The 24,291-nt window shown below is 35.5% G+C and overlaps 1 protein-coding gene across 5 annotated transcripts in view; it reads right to left on the bottom strand.

The window, feature by feature from the left end:
- Positions 1 to 24,291, bottom strand: part of SBF2 (SET binding factor 2) — a 237,691-nt gene that overhangs the window by 106,830 nt on the left and 106,570 nt on the right. For all 5 annotated transcript variants that reach the window (XM_048948353.1, XM_048948355.1, XM_048948356.1 and 2 more), the window contains exons 4-6: positions 18,719 to 18,832; positions 16,974 to 17,084; positions 14,631 to 14,736 (exon numbers count right to left, since the gene is read on the bottom strand). In XM_048948353.1, the coding sequence (XP_048804310.1) occupies positions 14,631 to 14,736; positions 16,974 to 17,084; positions 18,719 to 18,832 (331 nt within the window). The remainder of the gene's footprint in view (positions 1 to 14,630; positions 14,737 to 16,973; positions 17,085 to 18,718; positions 18,833 to 24,291) is intronic.

The raw sequence follows: 24,291 nt of genomic DNA, 5'->3' as shown, positions 1-24,291 counted from the left end.
CAGTCCATTGATCTAGCCTGTCCAGATAGCTCTGCAGGACTTTCCTACTCTCAGGCAGATGAGTGCTTCTTTGCACACTTCCAACTTGGTGTTATCTGCAAACTTTCTAAGCATGCACTCAATCCTCTCAGCCAGGTTATCAACAAAGATATTGAACAGGACTGGCCCCAGTATCGACCTCTGGCAAACACCACTAGTGACCAGTTATCAGCTGGATTTAACTCCATTCACCACCACTCCCTGGGCCTGGCCCTCCAGTCAGTTTTTTACCCACTAAAGAGTGCTCTGTCCAAGCCACGGGCTGACAGGTTCTCCAGGAGAGCACTGCAGGAATCAGTGTGAAAGCTTTACTGAAGGCTAGGTAGACTACATCAACTGCTAATACAGCCTTTCCATCACCTACCAGCTGGGTCACCTGGTCACAGAATGAGATGAGGTTGGTCAAGCAGGACCTGCCTTTCACTTGATCCCCTGGCATGCCATGTGATTATGCTCAAGATGATCTATTCCATGACCTTCCCCAGTATTGAGGTCAGGCTGATAGGCCTGTAGCTCCCAAGATCTTCCTTATGACCCTTCTTGTAAATGTTTTTATTACATTCCATTTGTCCTTCAGTACTTCCTCACTTGTCACAGAGGATGAATTTAAAATGTTTGCTACGATATGAATGCACCAGGTGTAGCCCCAGCTTTGCCAAGTTAGACAAAAGCACTGCTTTATTTACAGAGCTTGTGACAGGGACCAAACCCAAGAGCATCTAAATACATTCTTTCACTTATCAGCAGGTCCTGTAAGGAGTAGCAGGAAAAAAAAATGAACAGTAAGGACACTGGGAAAGATACAACACAGAGTTTAAAAAGGGAAAAATGAAAGCTCTAGCCAAAGCAAGGAGACCGCCCAGCCATTGGCCACCACATAGGAAAGTATAGGAGGAATTCTCTCTCCAGTCTGGCATTCCCTGACACATGTCCAAAGTCCTTGGAAAAAGCGGTTAAAAGCAGCTGCAAACTGTGCACACTGCTGCTGTGCAATCTGCAGTTGGCCAACAGGCCTCCCTGCTGAACAAGCTGGGCAGGACAGCATATGTGGGGCCTGGCACATCTTGGCTGTGCAGCTGGGTGAAGGCCAAATGGGGACAAGAGACAAGAGAGCAAGGTGTCCCAGTTTACCTCATGTGACAGAACCTGAAGGGCTTTCCTAGCTTCAGAAAACCTGAAATTTTCAGTGCTTTCAGTCTCTATCTGCAAATTATGGACCTCTGTACACAACACAATCAGAAAATTAAATAAATAAAACCTACAGTTCAAGATGAAGATTAACATTTTCTTAAGTAAGAAAGTAAGAATTTTCTCACTTTCAAGGTAGTGGTCTCTAAGCTGATGCAAAATTATAGCTCCACACATACTTTCAAATATATATTTTTTCAAGAGTCTGAAGAATATAATGACTGTGAAAGAAATTTTCATCTGACAGAATCACACAAATTACTCACAGAAAAGTTTTTGATTACCTTCCTTTTATAAATCATTTAAATCATGAATTAAGTTATCTGACCACACTAACATGTTATTTCAAGGCCAGAACATTAATTTACTGAAAAGAAACAGTTCAGAATAACACCCGTGTCTAGTTTCCTCATGCTACACACTCTGGCTTGTTTGTAACCTTGAACTGCACGCTGTTCTTCAGACTCGACACTACATCCGATGCTCATTTGTCAGGGCATAAATAGACAACACGAAAAACAACAAACAAGTTGGTTTTTACAGATTATTCTTTTGCAGTCCACTGACAGACAGACATCCTGTAAAATATTATACATATGCTGGAAAATTTTGAATGGAGGCTTCCTGACCTTCACTGTTTTCAAGTATTTAAAGAATCTGTAATTTATACTAAATTATCTGACATCCTACATCAACAAATGTATCATTCTGCCTGTTTCCTGTTTTTCTAGAATTTAAGTATTTATTCTAGCATGATTAAAAAAAAAAAAAGCAAAACACCAAGGTGCACTTGACAAGTTACTCAGTGTCCTTTATACTACAAGAAAATAAAACATTATCATTAACTTCTTCAAACTTTTTAAGAGTTATAAACATGAAAGTTAGAAGCTCAGCTAGCTGGATATACTGTTATGCCAATATGCCACTCTTGAATTACTGGACACAAGAAAAAGCTTAACAGACAAAATAATCCGTAACTTAGCCAGACTAATCCAGGAAATGGGTCAACAAAGACAGAAAAGCCTTTCTGAAAGGCCACTGGAGATTGCATAGTACAAGTTCTGTGCCAGGCAGTGTCACACTCTAAAGGTAACTGGGAAACAAAATAAGAGAAAAACACAGAACTCTTTTCATTTTTATTTTTAGATATAATAGCATAGCACTGCTAATGAATGAATTCCATGCTTAACTAATAAATAAGAGGCAGCAAATATACTCAATAGTCATAGGCGATTCCTGCCAAATTGCATTCATTTGCCCAATCCAAAAATTATTCTGCACCTACCATCAGCTACACACAGATAAAAGTGTAAGAACACAGATGTAATGCCTTTCAGCTAAGGCTCAGTGTACATCTCGGAAATTACGCAGTTCAGTAGGACTGTACTCCATATTACATGATTCAATCACAGCCAAACTTACGAATGGGGAGCAATATAGCTGTGCCAGCACAGAGTTTTGTAAAGGTTAATTTATCTTGCTTTCTGGCTGGGTAGCACGGAGAATATGAGTCAGACAAGTACCCCCAAGAGATTAATTTATTTGGACTTTGTCAGACTGGGAAGGAGGAGAAACAGTTTCAAAAGCACAAAGCTTCCAGCTAAGACTCTCTCAAAGAATTAAACATTTAATGAAAAAAAGTGTTCTTACTAATTTCTACACACATGGAAGCAAACAGTGGGTGTGACAGACGGTACTAGAATCAAAATCATTTTTTGGAAAAAAAAACCTATTCATTTTGAAATGGGAGTGAAGGTAATTTAGAATCTGAAAGACAAATGGTTGCATGTTCTTTAGAAGACGCAGAATGGTCAAAGACTTTTCCATAAAGCTTCAGGGGAAGTGGGAAGAGGGAAGGCATATGAGGAGCATGCAGAAAGATGATGCTTTAGATGCCAAAAAGGCCAAGTGATCATTCAATGTTGCATCCAAGAGACTGAAAAGAAGTATAGCAAAAAAATAAAAAAATAAAAAAAATAAAATCTCTTCAGATAAACATTCCTACCTAAATATTGCTCCCTCAAAGTCTAACAACACTAATTATATTCTGGCGATGCTGACTAAAGCAGACAGTTGATATCCAAACCCAAATATTACACAAGCACGAGGAAACAGGGATTGGACACACTGCATAATCTACTTAGGAAGATGTATGGTCATGTCTGTCATCTGCATGTTGATACCACTTTGTTATTATTAATTTCATTAAATCCCTCTGCAGACACACTGAAAGGAGGAACAAAAAACCCTCTGGCTTCCAAGAACTTTCAAACAGAAATCTGCCCATACACTGAGTGATCATGATTAAGCATAATTTTTTTTCCAGAGACAATGATGCAGCTAAAGATAATTAACAAGAAAATATTTAGATAACAATGTCTTCATTCCTGAAAGACAAAAGGGCACAACTGTCTCATATGCATAGTTTTAAGCTATACATACCCAAAGTAAGACTGCTAAGCTCAAGATTAATGATAGCGTTGAATAGTTTTCTCAATAAAGCAGAGCAGACAATGGAAGGTAAAACATACAAATGGTAGTTTCATATACTGAAAGTACTCACATGGCAATGAAGTAAAATACCAAATTTGCACGACAACATATTTTAAGCTATACAAATACAACCTGTATTACCAATGAAGGTTTCCAACTGATTGCGTGCCTGGCTCACGCAGACAGGTTTGACACATGCTTCTAAAAATAAGTTCAGTTACTGACTCCAAGTTTTATTGTTGTTGCTGTTATTGTTGGTTTTGGTTTGTTTCTTATTATCAGAACCAAATTCCAGTAAAGAATAAATGCCAATAAAATATCAATCAAAATAGGTCTGCATTTAAAATTAAACTCAGAATTGTTAAGGGGAAAATATTCTTTTTTTTACCAACAGAGAAAGTGGCAAGCAATATTTCTTTAATATTAAACTCTTAGACAGCAGATTAAAACATTTATTCTTTTACTGTCCACTCATTAACACTTGACTAAAAGTCTGCTGTGCTGAAATATGATTTATTTTATTTTCACATCTCAACTTATGTTTATTTACTCATTAAGATATCTAAAGCAGGAATCCACCAGGTTTGGACATTTTTCTCATAAATACCTAGATTTCCAGTCCTAAGAAAGGTGCAGGTAGAGGTAAACAGTACTCCTGCACAAACCTGACTTCAGTGTAGAGAGTTTCTTTATTACTCTCACAGGTGAGACTTGATGAACTAGAACGCTCTGAAAAAATTTTGTAGAAGGATTTTGAGTCAACTGGAACAACAGACATATACTCATGAATTGAAATGCTGCCCAAATCCCCAAAATAGAGAAGTATCCATGTACTCCACTGGAAGCAAACAGATACGCATAATTTGACTGGATTCATGTAGAACAAGAGAATATCTTTTAACAAAACACAGCAGAGAGGGAGCAATACCATGAAGATCCTTAGAAAGAAAATATCTAAGAATGAGAAGGGTATTGTCATTCTTGAACTGTACACAGGAAAAATGGTCAAGGATACACAAGAAACTGCAAACATATCTGTTTCCTGTCTAAGGACTACAAAGTCTTTCTCAAGGGACAGAACTACTGCAGACTTACATTAATGGAAGCACAGAAATGCAAAGACAGCAAGAACAGAGGTGGCTGATAACAATGTTCTGTTAGAGCTATCTTCAGGCATTGTTGGTTGATATTCATGAAGTATAAAACCACAAACACTCAATTAAGAAAAAGAAAACTGCAGAACACTTTAATAATCAAAAGTGGAAAAGGTCCCTTTAGTTCCTTAAAGTGTTTTGATTCTCTGTTAAATATTTTAAAATACTTTTAAAAAAAGAAACACACCATAAAACCTCCCAAAACAAATAAACAAAAAACCTCTCTGTTTTTCAATCCTTTCTTTGTGAGATTTTTCTGACCTCCTGAGATACTGATACTTCACCACATTGCAACTGAATAGCCAGCAAGTCCTCAGCAGTAAACAAAGGAAGAACGTTCTTCTGAATTAGTTTTAAGCACATCTATCATATGTACTGTGTAAATCCATGCTACGTAAATCTATGCACACACTAGTTTAAAGAAAGATTGTGACTAGACTGCATTCTGGAGGATGAAGTTTCTGCTCTACACATCCTGCAAGAGATGAGGAAACTCGATAGCATGCAATTCCCATTGACATAACAGAAGGAACAGCAGTGGGACATGAGAGAACTGATTTATTTGAAGGAAGTCTGCAGGATCCAGGATCTAAGTTGCAAAGTTCGTGGAAGGGAAGAAACAGGAGGAAAAGCAGAATAGGCTCAGCCCTCGTGAAGAGGGTATCAGAGACCAGATGGATTTGTGTTACACTGTGGGCCTTACAGTGGCTGGATATAAAGCACTTACTCCTAAACAAACGGAAAGATTTCAGAATTGGCACAGTACATTCACCACAGAAAGTAAGAAGCAACAAAAAAACAAAAACAAAAACAAATCTGCTCATTCCATTATAAAATTTCCTCAATGCAAAAACGTATTTATAGGGCTAATGTGCCCTGAAACATAGCGCCAAGGAAAGACCCACACGCTCAGAACACATCAACACTGTAACCTTCAGTAAGCATGCCAAATGTGTTCCCTTTTACAGCACCTTTCACAGCACAGCATGAAAAGCTCAATTTAGGTTTTCTTTTTAATTAAACAGAACTGTACTGGATAAAGATATATTCCTGTAATTAATTGTTTTCCCAATGGCAACTGTCAGAACTTAATCAACCACTGCTTTCTGTAACACAATACTAAAAATTCATTAATTTCAGTAAGACTTGTGACAACACAAACGTTCATACTACATACAAAAAGTAACTTGTTTTTCTGACAGTATAATAACTAACTAATGCCTTAAATTAACTAGATATTAAAATTCTGTCTTCATTTCCATTTTGCACTAAAAGCTAGTTATGTAGCAATTGAGAAAACTCGTGCTGGAAATGATGAGTAAATGAATGAATAAAGGAATAAGGAAATAAGTGATGTATGAATGAACAAATTAAAAAAAAAAAAGACATTAATCTATCAGGTTTCATTTCTATATGATACCATAATATAACTGTTTTTGAAGAAATAACATTGAAAAAGAAATTGAGTTCCTAACCTTAACCTTGCAGGTGTAGCAGACAGAACAGAATGCAGGTCAGAAAGCATCACTGCCAGCAAACAATCAGTGATACACAGTGGGCTTAAGAATTGAAATAGCTTCAGAAAAGTCTTTACAACTAGTTTACAATGCTGAGATCTACATATGCTGAATTTAGATAAACTGTATATATATACTAAAAAAAAAAAAAAAAGTATTAGCAAAAATTTAAGTGTGATCTTACAAGAAGAAATACGGACTGAAATTTTACTCTTCTTCAGCCACAAGTATTAGCACTGAATTTTTGAAATGTAGTTTTGTAAGGTCTTACAATTTAAGTGCTATTAAATTTACTTTGGAATAATGAGAAAACTAATTTCTGCATTCCTAACAGTAAAAGTAGAAAGAAAAGCCATCTGTTTCAATTTTTTTCTGTAAGCAAAAAAACAAGTTTCCTTTGCTCTTCTGATTTTATTTCTTTATTGCTTATTGGAGTTTATATTTTTCTTATCTCTGAAAGGGTGGCATTAGGGCACCAGCAATATAATAGTCAACAACAGAGCTCTCTTTGTTCCACATATGCCAAACAAATGCAAGAACACGAGCTGCATCTTTATAAGGTGCCGTTTGACATTAGTTGACTGGAAGCTGATCCAATGCTTGTCATTGTTAGGGATGGTCTTGTTCCTTTTGCTTTCTTTGCACCTGCTAGCTTAAAGCTCACACAAGTCCAAGGTGAGCTAGTTCATCTGCAGAGGGCGAGGGATTTGCTCTCATGGAAGCACTTGGCTGAGTGACTGAATTAGTCCCAGCAACAAACCATAACCTGAGAGGGCTGACAGAAAACAGATGAGACTCTGCAGTGCACAAGAGGCTCTGTACAAAATTAACTTGCAAAATATCCTTTTATTTTTTCTAAACCTTTAAAAAACAAGTTCCTATTTGTTCTGCTGTTGCAGCAGTAAGCGCCCATTAGCAGTACGTGCCACATAAAATTCCTTTGTATTCTATTTGTTCTTTGACGTGACAAATCTAGTAGGAAAGCTTGAACAGTAAATTCTCTTCTGCTAGTTCATAGAGCTTAATCGCAGGTCCTCATTTAAACTGCATTTACAACAAAGCCAGCAGCATCTATTTCACAAGACAGGTAGTAGCATGTTGCAATGACTGGAGAGTACACAATTTATTGAGATCAAAGACTGATTGAACTTCCTTGATTAAACACTTAATAAATTGCTTCAATTGCACATGCCGTCTAATTTCAACACAGAGAATACATGTTCCCATCTCACAGTGCATACATTTCATGGAAAAGAAGAAATCCAGTGAATTGGGCAAGAAGTTTGTAAGCAACCTGACAGAAGTTACAGAAGTTCTGGCTCATATCACTGACCTCTCATGATAAACACGAGATGCAAAGAAGCAACACAACACTGATGACCTGATCTTAGTGTATGTTTCAATTATAGATATTACTGAATTGAAAATGCTGCACTGGGTCATTTCATACAACATCGCACAGATTAAATATCTCATTGCTTAGCTGCCCCTATATTACTTCTGAACAAATTACAGTATTAAAGTTAAAGCATTCTTGTTCTGTCTTGAAGACAGTGGGATTTTCTTAACAGCAGAAGCCAGCTAGTGGGTTGGCTGTGCAGTGGCCCTTTCTTAATGTTTCCCAGCAATAGACATATATACGTGCATATTTTGGGAACGTTTTACCCATTTACTCTCTAATTCAATATAGCTTCCTGTTGGCATAAAATACTCTACACGACAAGCCGAACATTTTATCTCCCCTAGTGCAGAATTTTAAAATCTTCTTAATTCAAATTTACTGTAGTAAATCAACTTTTTGCCTATTCCAAGAAAAAACTGTCTTTTTTTTTTTCCATGGAAATTCTACATGACCAAGAACGAACTTTCTAGAAAGCAAGATCCTATGATATGAATGAGCATAAGTAATACATCAACTAAAAACTTAAGAAGGAATCAACCAAATATATAGTTAATCAAAGCTGATAAATCAAAGCTAATAAAAACATCAAGCCACATTCTGTTATCATTACTTGCCATGCTGGCTATTACACACTGGACTTTTTTTCTTCTAGTCTGATCATTTCCCCACATTTTATCTTTCTAAAATGAAGGGTATTACTATGTCAGTCATCATGGTTCTCTCTTCACTGCTTGAATATTCTGTTGTATATTGGATATATATGTGACGTAAGTATGGTGAAAATACTGTCATAGTTTTCTAAATGATAAGGATCAAACTGCTGGAGGAAAATTTTAAGCCATCTGTTCTTATCATCAACACTGGGCCTTAGAAGGAAAGAATAAAATGGGTGGCAAATATTAAAGACCATTTCTTCAAAATATTTCTTTTTCATAGAACAATTTTGTCATGTCATCTTAAATTTACATACTATAAAGTATTTAACTCCTACAAAACTTTATTGAAAATCCACTGATTTAATAATGGAATCTCTTCTGAAACGTAAGAAATATTTTAAGAGTTACATTCACAGCACTGGCCATGAGATACTTTGAATACAATTAGGGTCTTTCTCAAAAAGCACTTTTGTAGTCCAGAACACGGTTCCTCTGCTTGACTTGGACTTACATGTTTCAAATGCCAAAGAATCAGTAACATCAAGTTAACTGCATCTACAAAGGAAGAAAAAGGCAATTTATGCTGGTCAGATTCTAGGGTCACTAAGAAGTTTGAAGCCAATATCTACAAGAATAAGATTGCACAAATAGATTGTACTTCTGGGAAATGAAAATATCTGCATCTTTCTGTGCCCTCTTGACTAATAGAAATGCAAGAGGAATAGAGTGATGAGAACCAATTATTTTAGAAAATCTCTATCCTGGTATCTAAGCTTTCACTTATCATAAAAGAAAATCAGTTCAGGAGTTATGACAGAAGGCACTCGTGGTCTTTTGATCTCACATTACAGTACACTATTCCCAGACATTAGAATCATAGAATCACCAAGATTGGAAATGATTTCCAAGATCATCTAGTCCAACTGTCCATCTACCACTAATGCTTCTCCACTAATCCACACCCCTCAGTATATCATAATGTTTCTTGAATACCTCCAAGGTTGAGGCTCAACCATCTCCATGGGCAGACCATTCCAGTGCCTGATTGCTTTTTTGGAGAAGATTTTTTTCCAAATAGACAACCTGAACCTCTGCTGGTGCAACTTGAAGCCATTTCCTCTAGTTCTATCGCTAGTTACACAGGAGAAGAGGTCGAACCACACCTCACCACATCCTCTTTTTAGGTATTTGTAGGGAGTGAAAAGATCTCTCTTCTTCTCCAGACTAAATAATCCCAGCTCCCTCAGCCACTCCTCGTAAGACATTCAGGTTCTCTTACTTTTAAGATGCACATGGCACTCAGTCACCCTTTTTAGCCTCTATTCTGTATACAAAGCAGCTTAACTGTAGCAGCTTTGTTAATTACTCACTGTCTATTAATTTGCACCTAAAATTGTACAATGAAAGTTGACAGACTACAAAGTCTTTCTTTTTTTCAGGAAAGCAAAGTGCTTGAAATTCTCTGCTGTGTAGTGATGCTGATGTCTGACTCAGCACCAATTCTTTTTCTCAGAATTGAAATGAAATGTTCTAGATAATCTCCATCAGATCATTTCTCTGTTACTCCATAGGTCAACAGTTGCTGTACTGTGTTGTTTATCCTTGAGATATATAAACAATTATGAACAATTATGCTCACATCATGATTTTTGAGGTAGTGCTATGAGAGGCAAAATATGTTGGAAAGTTTATTAACAAATGAAGCCAGCTTTATTTCAGCATGCTGACAATCTGACCAGCATGCGTGTTCTAAGATAAATTTCTTCCTTAGGATGAAACTGTACCAGGCAAGTAGGTCCCAAAGGGGTCCATAACTATATCTCCTGTCAAACTTGCAAGGTTTGATTGTTAACAGCACAGGGACCAAAAGCTATCATTAAGAATCAATATCAAAACATTGTCTTCCTTGACTCTTTCAGTATGTTTACAGTGGAAACTGAAGACCACTAGCTGCCAGGGACCAGAAATGGTAGTAAGGTCAAGGTAAGGCAGGTGACAAGCAACAAATCCATCTAGCTAGACAAACCCACAGGTCTGAGGTCTACTGAATGGAGCAAAGGAAATGCGAGGATAGAAAGGCAGCCCAGGTAGGAGACCAAGCAATAAGCAAATGAAGGAAAACCCTTGTCGTCAGAGTTTGGAAAGTAGGGTAAAACATTAATTTTTAAGGAACATCCTGTTTCTTAATTGTTCTGATCAGCTCAGCAGAGCAATTCATACTGCCAGTTGTTGAAACAGGCAAAAATTAAAAGTGCTAATTAAAGCTGAGCTTCTTGCTTGACGTATATCACTGAGGTCCCTGATAGAGTTTTCTGCCTTAGGTTCATTAGAAAATGATGTCCATTGAGAGGATGTAGGTGTATGTCTCAAATACAAATGACCAAAGAAAGCCATGCTCAATAACAACACCAGAATGAAGCAGGCAAGCAGTACTTGAATTTGGAGAAGGAAAGAGTTCAAAGCAGAGACACAGCAACGTATTTGTAAATATAGTGAGAGGGACTAGAAGATAACAATAATAAAAATCTCCTTCAATCCCCAAAAGAGCTTTTACAGATATCTAACATCTCACTAATAGGCAAGGAGAAACAGAAGAGTATTTAAACACTTCTACTTATCATGGACCATTCATAAACACAGCTTCATGATTACTGTTATTCTAAGCTGATGAAATATTTTTTTTAGGTGTAGTGATCCAGCTACATGCCTGGCTCTTGTCACGTTATTCTCATATATTACGTTTTTTGAAATAAATAGAATGTAAGATTTAAAGTGTCAAAGACTGATGTTCATTATTACAGCTTAAAGCCATTGGGGATGTTTTTCCCAACTGTAGTTTGTGGCCCAAGTAAAAGCAAAGTCTATTTCCAGATATGCTGTAAACTTGGTAATATAGGGAGGGTCATCTTCTGACATATTATCCTGCCAAGAAGAAAAAGCATGATGAGACTATTATTGCACAATATTTCTCAAAATAAATGCTGAAATTACTTTTGTATCTATTCATAGTGGTAAATTTTGTCTTGTCGCCCATCTTTCTCAAAGAAAGAGCTATTTTTAAAAAGGTGATTTATCCAGTTCACAAATATTTTTCTAACTACTCTTCAATTTTCTATTAGTAATTCAAATAGGATTAAATGACTTGTACCGGAAGAGAAACAACTGAACATATTGTTACTAAACAAACAGCCTAGTCAATCTTTGTGTTCTGAACATAGGCAAATAATGGGATCATAGCTATCATCAAATTAAACTAGCCAACAACATGCTGGACAATGGAAGTCAAATGATTTTGCTAGGTTGGATAAGAACCAGAGAAACAGAACTTCAACAAAAAGCACAAAAGGCTTCTAATAGGCTATGGTATCTAAAGAAAAGTATTAGACTTTACCTTAGAGGAAAAAAAAAAAAAGAAAAAAACAAATTTTTTTCAAAGGGATAGGCTAATAGATTCTTTCAGGACTCCTGCCATTAATGCTACACAAAAGTTTATATAAGAAGTAAGAATAAATTCAGAACGTTTTATATTCCACAACCATTACGGATAGCTATCTGCAGCTGTATTGACAACACTTTTTCAGTACATCCAAACAGAAATTTCACATCAACAAACCTTGCCTTTAGAAGAACATAACAACTCTATCAAAGATGTAGACCACCTACGTGTCAAAGGAGCCATGCGCTAAAGTGATATACACTACACAATGCTAGCATTTGTTAATTTGTAAGATACAAGGTGATTCTACCATCATGCTATATACCCTCAGATACTGAGACCCAAAAATCTTTGAAAGAGACATCAGCTGGGAACTGACATTCCCATGCTGCAGAATTTTAGAAGATTCCTGTTCTCCATCACACCAAGGAATAGGAGAGAGACAGGAAGAAATGCCACACAAGAACATCAGTTAGGCTCTTACGAAAATTCTGGGGCTTTGAGGAAATGAGAAAACGTTACAATAAAAAAAGACAGGTTGCATGGAATCATTCTTTTTTTTTTTTTTTTTTTTTTTTCTTTTTTTTTTTTCCCTCCCCTTTGGAACTCGTATCATCTTTTCAGAGAAACGGGATGCAAGCTTGCAGTTTCTATGCCAAGTTTTATAATCACAAACTTCCCTCTATCTGTCTCACATACTTTCTTCTCTCTCTCTCTCTCTCTCTCTCTCTCTCTCTCTCTCTCTGGGCCAATATGAAGTGTCACTAATCAGAACTGTGAGTAATAAGGAACTTCTCCCGCATTTTCTCCCTTTCCCTCTCCTGCTGATTTTCATATTCTTCCGTGCAGTGTTCCTGGAATGGGTACATGGTGTATTTGTGCTTACTGACTCTTTCCTGTACTCCTTATATGCTATTAAAACACAAGAAAGATCAGAACTCCAAAACTTAGTGCAACTCAGAGGAAGAAAAAAAGCAGAAGTATAGAAACCAGAATGTTTACAGAAAAAAAGTAAGTGAGAATGGTAACAGAAGAGATGGTAGACAAAAAGTAAGTCAGAGGTATACAACAGCAGAGCATAAATGATATAATAAGGAATTAAACAATTCCAAAAAATAAGACTTAAAGTGTTAGCGATGGCTAGGGTATTACACTAAGCATTTTAGTTACATTTTAAACTCTCAAATACCCTTCTATAGCAGTTCTTCAGGGAGTTACATGACATCAGTGAGCCTATATTTATCCATTAATAAAATGTGGTTAATAATATCAGCTTAAATCCCATCTGAAAGCGATATTACATTCTCATACAAAAGTGTTATTATTTCATTCTATACAAAATGAGTGGGATTTAAAAGGCTCTATCTGCACACTTGACCTTACTAAGAATCTGAGAGGAAGAGACGGTACTTTTGGTTTTCCTTCCATACTCACATTCCCACTCTCTCCTTACATAGTTTCTCTCTATAAATCTGACGCATGAAATGGTTTGTCTTTGTTATCTCAGTTTGATCTTGTGACATAAAATAATTCAACCCCATTTTGCCATACAAAAGCCATGTGTCACACAGTAACTAATCTGTCCAAGCACTAGCTAAAAACCTTGCTTCCTTTGACATTTTCAGAACTGAGAATTTGCAGTAACCTTTGCTACCATTGCCCTAGAATATATTGCCTCGTCTTCGGTAACTCATAGCATACTAATAGAACAAGCATACCATACCATACTGTGACTCATGTCATAATTCACATCTTCACCAAAGCGAAAGTTGTTTTTGGGCTTTTCCATGATTAAACCATTGCCTGTGGTGTGCTCAGTCTAATTCTAATGAATCTTGGTATAATTAACAAAGTAAAACCTCAGGAACTGTGGTCAGGATAAGCAGCTTCTATAACATTAGTTGCATTTATCCACAAAATATTAATATTTCTCTTGGAATACTTTGAAATAATACTGTAAGAATACTGAAAGAATACAATTAAGTATTTATATTGTATTTATCAGATCTGATATCAATTCCTTTGATATAGACTTCGACAGATACACCATATGAAATCTTCTGTTGTCTAGAGGATTTTCTACTTCCAGAATCACTAGGTCTTACAACTAGCTGGAGTAGGAAACATAACTTACTACTGTTTTGACTGGAATAATTTCACTATGGACGGTCAGCAACAGACGTTACAGCACAGACTAAAATCTCTTCACCGTTTCAGAAGCATTCAAGAACTTCACTTTAAACAATAAATGCTTCTGTTTCTCTTCTCATATGCCTGAGTACAGCTACATTTTTAAAATCCAATCACTCAAAATTATTTTCTATGACTTGAGAAAACGTATTCCACATTATCAGTGCCTGGTACCTTTTCTAGCAACTTTTTCATTTACTAGTTTGTTTTTAACCTACTGGGTTTTATTCAGTTTGAACAGTACCCAAGGGATAGAGAATCTTTTTACATGAATGTTACCATAATTGAGAAGCTCACCTCCATTTACAATATATTTGCAGATAGTGGATAACATTGGAGCTATTGTACCACAGGCAAGACATATGAAAAGACATACGAATGCCTGATTAGGGGATAAAAGCACTATTAGTCATTCTTTCATTCAAAACAAATTAATATTGACCATGTTGCTTTCTTGGCACAAGATATAAGCTTAATGTGAATAGAAAATAATTTACTCTCTGAATTCTTATTATTTTCCCCACCTCCCCCAGAGCAGAGCAGACCTAGACGTACCCAGCTGCTGAAAGAGAAGAGCCACACTGGTGCCTGTAACAGGAAGGCTATCATGTAGAGGAGTCTGTATCAGTTGCCGGTCTCCAGCTCCCAAAGAAAACAATTTCTGCAGAAAGAAATACACATATTTTTAGTACAATTTAATTTATATAGAATAAACATACTGTTGTCATACAGATAAAGTGATTCATCCTGTAAAAATTATTTCTTTTGTATACAGAATCTTAAAATCAGTAAGAATAACTGAACTAACATAGATCCAAAATATAATTTGAGGTCAGTATATGACCTCTTGAATGCATAGTGTGATAATGTCTTCCTTGTGAGTCATGCCTTTGAAGGCATTCAATATTACATTTTTAACAGTGCAATAAAAAAACCCTCCAGAAAAAAAAAAAAAAATTACAACACATTCAATTCAGAAAAACTACGTTATTTTGTAATTGAAGGTTTTTTGATATGTGCTGTCTGCATGCCCACACTCATGTTCCATCACAAGACTGAATTTTTTTCCCAAGTGACATCTGCATATTGAAGAGCACTCTCCTGCTAGTCCTATGTTCCCACTCAGAATATTTCAGTAGAATTAGAACTTCAGTTACCTTTGCAGCACAAGAACATGCCCCCAACAAGGCAGACTAGAAATGAGAGTGAAAGGAATACACTTGTGTATCACAGTTCAAAAACTATTATAACTGCAAATTAATCCTGCTTTCAAGACAACTGAAAGCATGAAGGTAGCAAATGCCAGTTGCTGCACAGCAGATGTCTGAAAGCAAAACATTCCACAGTAAAACCAAGTAAGTCCCTGAGCTGTGGCAGAGACCCTCTTGCCCAGCACTTAAGCAGCAGACCTGGATGCAGGCTAGTAACTAGCTTTGCAGTTGATCATTTCAGCACTGGGCACACAAACAACCTGGGAGGCCCTTCGAAGACTTCTGGAGATAAGCATCAAAAGAGTGTTTCCATTCTAAGACACACAATTTAGATTTAGCCCTGGAAGCACAAGTTTAAGAAAGAAAACAGAAAAACTGATGTTCTGGTTAAAATGGAATTTTAACATCAACGAATTTAAGTTGCAAGTGAAAGATCATTTCATTTTAAGAAAGAAAGCAGAAGGTGAAACATAAATTTTCCCTGACTTCTAGCAGAAAATATTGCCAGTGACAAAAATCATACTTATGGACAGAGAGGAAAAAAGGAAAAAAGAAAAAGGGGACAGAAAAAAGAGCCAGAAGTCCAAGTGGACCACCTCTAACATGAGGTTCAAATACCACTAAAAAGAGGGTTTCTGACAAAAAAAGAGATATTATCTAACTACTTCCTTTCAAAACTGAAAGTTTAGGGAGCAATCATGTAGATCTGATGAGGCTAAAAGGAGATTTAACTACATTTACCTTAAAGAGAAATTCCAGGAAAAACAGAAAAGAATTAAGGACTTGTACAACTTCAAGAAGGTTGAAAATCCATAGATTGGATACAAAGCATGAGAAAATGCATATGAAATCCACTTTTAAATATTTCCATTTGCATTCTTAGTTTCCAGATGTGTTTCATGATAAGGCAACAATTTCCCTATAATGTCACAGCATAAAGATCAAGCAAATAACACCCAACTGGCTGTCAGAAAACTATTAATGTATAGGAATAATTTATTTTAAGTAAATCAAGAAACAAATCTGACTTTTTGCTCATAGAAAGCCGAAGGAAAAAAGAAAAAGAAGTGTATTCACAAACTTCTCTGTCATTTTTAAATGTGTGGGCTACCTGGGATATTCAATTCAGAAAAAAAAGGAAAAAAGAAAAAAACAAAAACAACAAAACATGCTAAATGTTCTGGGGTTTTTTTGCTTTGTGATGCTTTTTGAAACAGAAACTTAAAACAGTTACCAAAGGAAAGATCAATTGTACACTCAACAGCACGAAGAAAAAGACACAGGTAAATGAATTAAAACAAAGGATATGTAAAACAAAAAAAAATGAACAAACAACAACAAAAAATGTTCTTAATACATATATAGCAACAGAGATTTTCCTTAACACGAGTTATTATTAAAAACTAAACTTATACAAACTGCTTGATTTGTTACTGTGCCTTGTAAAAAGCCAACTCAGTGACAAAATTAACCCTTTGACCTCATACTGGAATGGAATTTTTGCTCTCTTTAGAAGACAGGCCACAGGGAAAGCACTCGCAGGCCACAGGGAAAGCACTCAGCTGAACTATGATCTTTTTTTCAACAAAAATATTTGAAGAATTTTTTTTTTGTTTTCTTCATAAATTCAATTAACTGGAAAAATACCTTTTTTTTTTTCTTTTCTTTTTTTTTTTTTTGCATTTACCTGAGACCCTCCAGAAGCAGGGACAAGGCATGAGCAGAGATTTGCAATGAGAGCCTCCAGGGACACATTCAGGCTGTCCACATACACAGTATAGATCAGTCCAAGGCAAGCCTACAAAAACACAGGAAATCTAAATACAGGGAATGCAGATTTGACATTATTTAAAGATATGCATATAGTTTGTAAAACATAAATGTGTCTAATAGGGATTAATGTAGTGAAGGATGTTCCAATCAAACACGCTGTAGAAGTAAATACTCTTTAAAAAAAAGAACTTGGACATAAAAGCAACATACGTGCTGGCAGGTGCTAATATAATCTTTCATAACAAGAAATTCAACGTTTTTGAATAGTATTTGTGCTTTGTTCAATTATATAAAAAGTGTTTTGCTAATAATTGCTTTTTTTAAATGACCATACTTGTAAAATTATCATAACTTCATCTGCAATCTGAACTATCGGACCTAAATTTGACCGGTTTTCAGAGTAAAACACAGATGAACCAATGAGCTCCTCAGATTCATTGTAAAACTAGCATTAAGACTCAACAGCCCTTCATATTATTTAATTTTATTATTTCAATATAAACATATTTTAAATGAGTTAATATAAATATATTCACATTTCAACATTTCTGAACTTGTTTTGCATGGATTTGGTTTTGATTGAGAAACTGGAGATGCATCTTTATCGTTTTAAACTCAACATAAAATGACTTAGCATTATGTTCCAAAAAGCCTTTGAATAAAATAACTCCATTCCACAACATCCTTCTGGTGCCTTTTAACTGCTATAATTTTGATAATTCCGTAAATATCTTTGGAATTCTCTTCGTAGACATGCTTCCAACAGTAACTTCTCATATAACACATAGTTAAGCTATGAAATCCCTTGCCATGAGATGTTATAAAATCAAGAGTCAAGAAACTGGACAAATTATACAAAAAAAATCATACAGTTGACACCTCTGGTTCAGGATGTCATTAAACTATAATTCACATTGGTCTGGGAAAGTATTCAGTGGAATTATTTCTACAGCCTACCCTCTTTCTACACACTTTCCTCTGCATTCACTAAAGGCCACAAGCAGAGACGATGCATTCACTTACATGGAATTTTTGTCTGAGTTGACGCCGTCACTCTTCATCTCTACTGACAACTTACCACTGAGTGATTTTCCAGCTTGATCTGTTAGCTGAATTATGTTTGTTTCTGTTAATATATATTAGCTTAATAAAAATTTGAGCTTTTAATTTATCTCTGATCAGCCATATCTCAACAGCTGAAAGTAATCCAAGATCCTAAATCTCTGTCAGGCTTTTTTAATTTGATCTGGAAGAGGCTCTGACATTTTTACCTTACATATGGAAGAAAATAAGGTTTTACTATTAATTTACCATTAAATATTTAATCAATTTTTGTTAATGCATTATTTTTACCTGAGCAAGTCAGGTTTTGTCCTAATAATTCCCTTCATTATATAGAGATTTTTCTGAGGTCAGTTTATTTTTTCATCTTCTACAAAGATATAGAATTACTTGGAGAGTAAAAAAAGCACTGTTCTAATCTAGAGGGGCTATTTACTGTCTCAGAAATTGAATTTTATCTAGCTCACTCTAAATCAATTTTTGCTGTTAAATTTCCAAGTCAATCCTGAGTCATTTCATATCAAAATTTAATTCTGCTCATTAAAAACAGATTTGTCTGCTGACAGACATTATAAATGGCAATGCTAAGTTCTTTACCCTGAAAATTTCTGGATAATCTAGTCTGGACACAAGCACCAGACTCTTAGGAGCAAAGACTTCAGCAGGCGCAATTAAACCAGACTCCTCTTCTCCTTCAGTTTCTTTCGTTCCCTTGAAAAAAGAAACATCTCAATTAATAAGCAATCGCTAAGTGAATTGTTAGCATTCTTACGAGAAGTTAACTGCTGTCAAAACTTCAAAAGCACTGCTAATTGGAAAGGAAATGCATACATTGTTTGAAACTAGCAGTGACATCAACAAACATCAACACATTCCAGCAGTTGCCTGAACTCCATAAAGAAGCTTCTAGGGAGTTCAACTTGTAAAGACTCAACCATAAAGCCATGCACTGGTGTATCTAAAATAAAGTTCTCTAAGATAAAAGAGTTATCAGTAATGTTACAGCTAAAATTATCTACACAGTCATCTCCAGCCTGACACAGAAAATGTGTAAAATTCCTTCATAAAAAAGTAATTCATCAAATTTCCCAAGACAGTTCACCAACTTAGGAACATCTATGTTTCCGGTTTAAAAAACAAAACCAAAGGGTACCAAATAGATAAACTTTCAGTTGTTCACGATATTGTGCAACTTGCTCCAACCTCTTTGCCAGCTCTTACTTCTCGGTCACAAATATTTTGTTATCACTTCTGGCCAGAACTAAAGATGTCACTAATTATTTTCATTTCTAAAATTCCTCACATTCTTTGACAAATTTGTTAACTGAGTAAGTTTTCAAATGACAAAGCACTCCTTCCAATTTTTGCATGTAATTCTCTCCACTCCCACACCACCCACCACATTTCTAAACATGTTACTTGTTCTTATGACTGAGCATTCTTTTAAGCAAGAATCACGGTATCATTTTAATTGGGAATACAAGAAAAATAGCCTTCCTTTCCATCTGACAACGTGAAATATCTGCCTTTTATTTCTGTCATGTTCCTGGTCATCATTTCAGCTTATTTTCAGAGAAAATAACAGTAAAACAGTAATTTTTAAATGTAACAATTTTCTACTGTAAAGTAGAAACCTGATAATATTATATGAAATACCAGGAATGCTGCAAGATTAAACTTAATTTAGAATCTACATTTACAAATAGAAGCAGTAAAAACAATGACATTAAAAGTACTTAGAATGGGTTTGTGAATGATTTAATTATGAAAAACATTCAGCTACAATAGATTTAATAGATTTCCAGTGGGATTCTATGCAGGTTGCTCTGAAAGTAACGCTTCCTATTTATTTCCATGGAAACAGCAACCAACACAAAGAGCAAAATAACACTTTTGGATAGAGCAAATTCTCAGCTACAAAACACAAAACATCACCATTAGCCGTGCATTTTTTCCAGTGATGAACAAAAGCCTGCAGGCCACACTTGTAAAAATCTGACTTCTGTCCTGTCACCATTACTGAAATGCACCACCTACTGCCTCACTCTGCTCACAGCCAATTTTGGGTGTCCATAAATGTTCACCAAGCACTAATGAACGTCAACAGGTGCAAGTTTTTCTCATGGATGAAGTCAGTTCCACAGCTTTGCTTTATACACACTCCTATGTCAAATGCTGTTTTGTCATATTGCCGTTCTGCAATCTGACACACAGAACAAAATGGCAGGTAGGCTCAACTTCTGTCAACAAAATGGCAGAAAGGTTCAACTTTCAAAAGTTATTTTCTACTAAATCGATTACTCAGAATATTGTGCAATATCATAGAAAACTACAAGATCTTGAATAATTCCCAAGTGACATACAGAACCACAACAACATAATACTCCCTTGAGTCTCCATGAAAATACAGATCTCCTGTTGCTAATTCTCTCATTTTGACCTTTACTCTTTCTGTGCAGAAGAAACATGGGCTCTTACATGCAGAACTGGTGTGCAGTATATTTCATATTTCTCACTTTAGATAATTAAATAATTAATAACATTTATTATTTTTATGTGAGTTCAGTATTCTAAAATGGTTTATCTGTTAAGTGAAATTAAATGTGATAAACTACTGATAAAAATCACTGCATGAAGATGCTGCACTGAGGTACAGAACACTTTCCTAGACCACTCTTAAATAAAATTGCATAAATCATTTGGTTATTTGCTTTGTTCTCAATCATGAGAAGATATCTTATTCTCAACATGACGCAGTGGGATGAAAAAATTAGCAAGGACATTAGGTAGAAAGTTTCCATAAACTTTTCCATAAAAGAAAGCAATAGTCACATAATAGAGATTCAGGATAGAAGGGAAATCTGCACACCTACTGATATGGTTAAGGACCACTAAACAAACAAGTGAAAGTTTATTGTATCAACTGTTATAAATTGTTATAAATCAAACTGCAATTTGAATTCTAGCAATAAAGGTGACAAATTCTAGCTAGATGACAGATTTTGGACAGTGACAACATTAGGAAAATCAAATTGAAACTTCTGCCTTTTGAAATGTGGAATAAGAAAATGAAAGTCTCTCTAAACCCATGAGGTACTAAGATAATGAAAACTCAGCACAGATAGCGGGGAGGTTTCTATAAAAAGCTATTTTCAGCAAATCAATTCACACTTGGATCTAGTTCTTTTTTAATTCATAACTAAATATAACTTTATATCTTTATTACTTTGCGCTACTAAAACTCTGCCTTACTTCACAAAAGATCCACAGAAAAATGTAACGTGACAGGGGCCATATTTCTGCTCATGCCTAACATTCAGACAGGCACAGTAGTGGAAGTCAGGAGACTAAGCAGATAATCACTGCACACATATGACTTCTAACCTACTTTTCAAGCAAAGCATTAACAGCATGAGCATTCTCTAGCAATGCTAAACGGCAGTGGTAAAACCACAAACTTAATTCTTTCTGGTTACACTTTTGCTCAAACACATGCACATTTTACCTTTTTAAATTTCCGTCTAAAGAAAAACCATTCCCTAAACAAAAATAACAAAATAAGTTTTGTTCTTAAAACATTTTTACTCCTTAATATAGCATTCAGTTGACAAATAAATTAAGAATAATTAATTGTTAAAGAAATTAACATTCCTAAGCATACATACATTAAAAGGTGAAATTAAATGAGGTTGATAAGAAGTAGGATACCGTTGTTACTATTTCTTTTTAATCTGGTTGATTACTACAGCTTTCCTCTTGCACTTTTATTTGTTGGAAGAATGTAACAATGGTATTTGGTATAATGCTATGACACCTCCCTTTCATCACATCTTTCATTTCCTATGACTTTACCTTGGAAATGAATTATTGTGGTGGGGTTGGGTTGTTTCTCTTTGTTTTCTGGTTGTTATTTTAATCTCAGATAAGTTCTGACAAAGCCTCTTCAGTAGGCTAAGGAGTAGATAACAAACTGATCTAATTGATGAAAAGAACTATATGATGGTGGGTGATCATAAACGTTTTCATCATGCTTAAAATATTTGATATCTTGTAGTTATATTTGTTTTTGACTGAAGCTCATCAAGATCCCATACTCTGCTTGCCAAAGCCAGAATCCTCAATCCTGCATTTTTGAATGGTTTCTGAAGTAAGTTACACAGGGAATATGGAACAGAGATCTGTATACTGTAGCTGACACAAATCCATCAAATAGTTTGTCTAGAAAATAACATCATATAGCACTATTAAAATGTTCAGACATATGTATGTATCTAAGTAGAACATGATTGAGGGGATGTATCAATTTTAGTCGAAACAGAAAAAACTGACCTGATTCTACTGCGGTTTTTAATTTGTTCACCTGTTCTTTTGTTTTTCCTTCCCTTTCACATCTGTTCTTTTTTCAGTAAATAAGACACAAAAACATAATAACCTCACAGAAAATGGTGAAAGTGCTTATGAAGTACATATGACAAAATTTAACTTTAGGCTCTGTAAAGAGACTGGCCAAAAAAAATTGTGTGGGCTGTAGGGAAAGCCAATACATTCAAACTCATTTTTTCCATGCATTTTAATAAGTGAACACACCCACATCTACATTATATGTATTCAACTCCTGATATACATAACGAGTTTCTAGATTCTTACATAAATGAAAACAAAGCTAGTGAGTATGAATGAATATATTTCAACTGATCATTCTGCTTTCTGTGTCAGTGACGCAGATATTTAACATTTGTGACCCAAACTGAAGGGTTTGGGGTAACCTGGAACATGAAGTAACCAGATACAGAATCAAAAGCATCAGTTTTCATTCCATAGACTTCATCTATAAAAGCAGATGAGTTAATAAAATGCATTTCTCCAAGCATTTAGGGAAAACAAACAAACAAAAACCAGTACAATTACAGTTCAGATGACAAAAACAAACAAGCAAACAAAAAAACAACTGCATGAATCCCCTGACAGATAGATTAGAAAAATTAACTGGGATCAGCACTATCAATCATCAGTCTATTATTTATTTATTTTTGCTTGCCTGTATTCTGAATAACTTATTCCTCAGTTTAGCCAAGGGATGATGGCACTAAGCCCAAGTCAGACAAATTTAGACTAATTATTCAAATATTTTTAAATACAGGAGATAACTGACAATTGGAGTTACCTCCCAACAGATTAGGCATGAAATCCTAGATCCATAATCTAGAAATAGTTTAATATATTTTTAATAGATGCAATTAAACTCAAATACTTGTGGGCTAGATACACATTATTAAATAAATACTGCTTTGATCTAAATTGAATTAGAAACAGTGCCCTTTGGCTTTAATGAAACCTGCCTGATATGACAAATTGTCTAAACAACTGGTCAGAATGAAACAGGCACAGTTAACAACATTTAGGTTGAGGTGATTTCAGAAGCTCTACCCAGCCACCTGCACCTTCTGCAAGCTGTCCTCACTGCTCAGCAAAACTGAAGCTGGAACAACAGTGAATATCAAATAATCCTATTACATTTGCTACTCAGTGAATTCTGCTGTAGCTCACAAATATACATTCAGAATTGAAAATTATGAGCTTCAGATGCCATACGGTAACGACCAAGAAGAGTGTAATTGTTCGGTTTCCACATTCAGCATCAAAGCAGTGCAAGAGAGACGTTTCAGTGGCACCAAAACAGCAGCATTCACACTGCGTGAAACATAACAGAAGCTCAACCAACCAAAGCAAGAGCAAAGCTGTTGGAAGCTCCTTTGGATCAGGTCCTTTTCTTACTTCTTAGCTTTACTCTTCCTTTACTTCTTGTTGCTGAAACCAATGATCTCATATAGAAACCAGACACCTGAAAATCTGACCAAATCCCAAAGCACCAAACCCAAAGCAAATGAGATAGAAAAAGTCAGTCTCAAAGAACAACAAAGGCAGTAACAAAACCATAAAAAGGGCATGCTTGCTGACATATGTTCAAACTAACAAGGGGAGGTAGCTCTTCATGCAACGGTTATTTAACATCTGAAGCTTTCAGTAAAAATTAACTGATTTTGCACTACTACATTGAAAAATGACAGCCAAGAAGAAATGAGCAGCTAACTGTACTCATATTAATCTTATCTTTCTTACTCAACAGAGATACTCACTGCTTTGATCTAGCCCTCAAACACTGCTTTTTT

The sequence above is a fragment of the Lagopus muta genome, chromosome 6, assembly GCF_023343835.1.
Source record: "Lagopus muta isolate bLagMut1 chromosome 6, bLagMut1 primary, whole genome shotgun sequence".
NCBI classification, from domain to species: Eukaryota; Metazoa; Chordata; class Aves; order Galliformes; family Phasianidae; genus Lagopus; species Lagopus muta.
The sequence above is the reverse complement of the archived record's forward strand: the minus strand, read 5'-3'. Positions and strand labels throughout refer to the sequence as shown.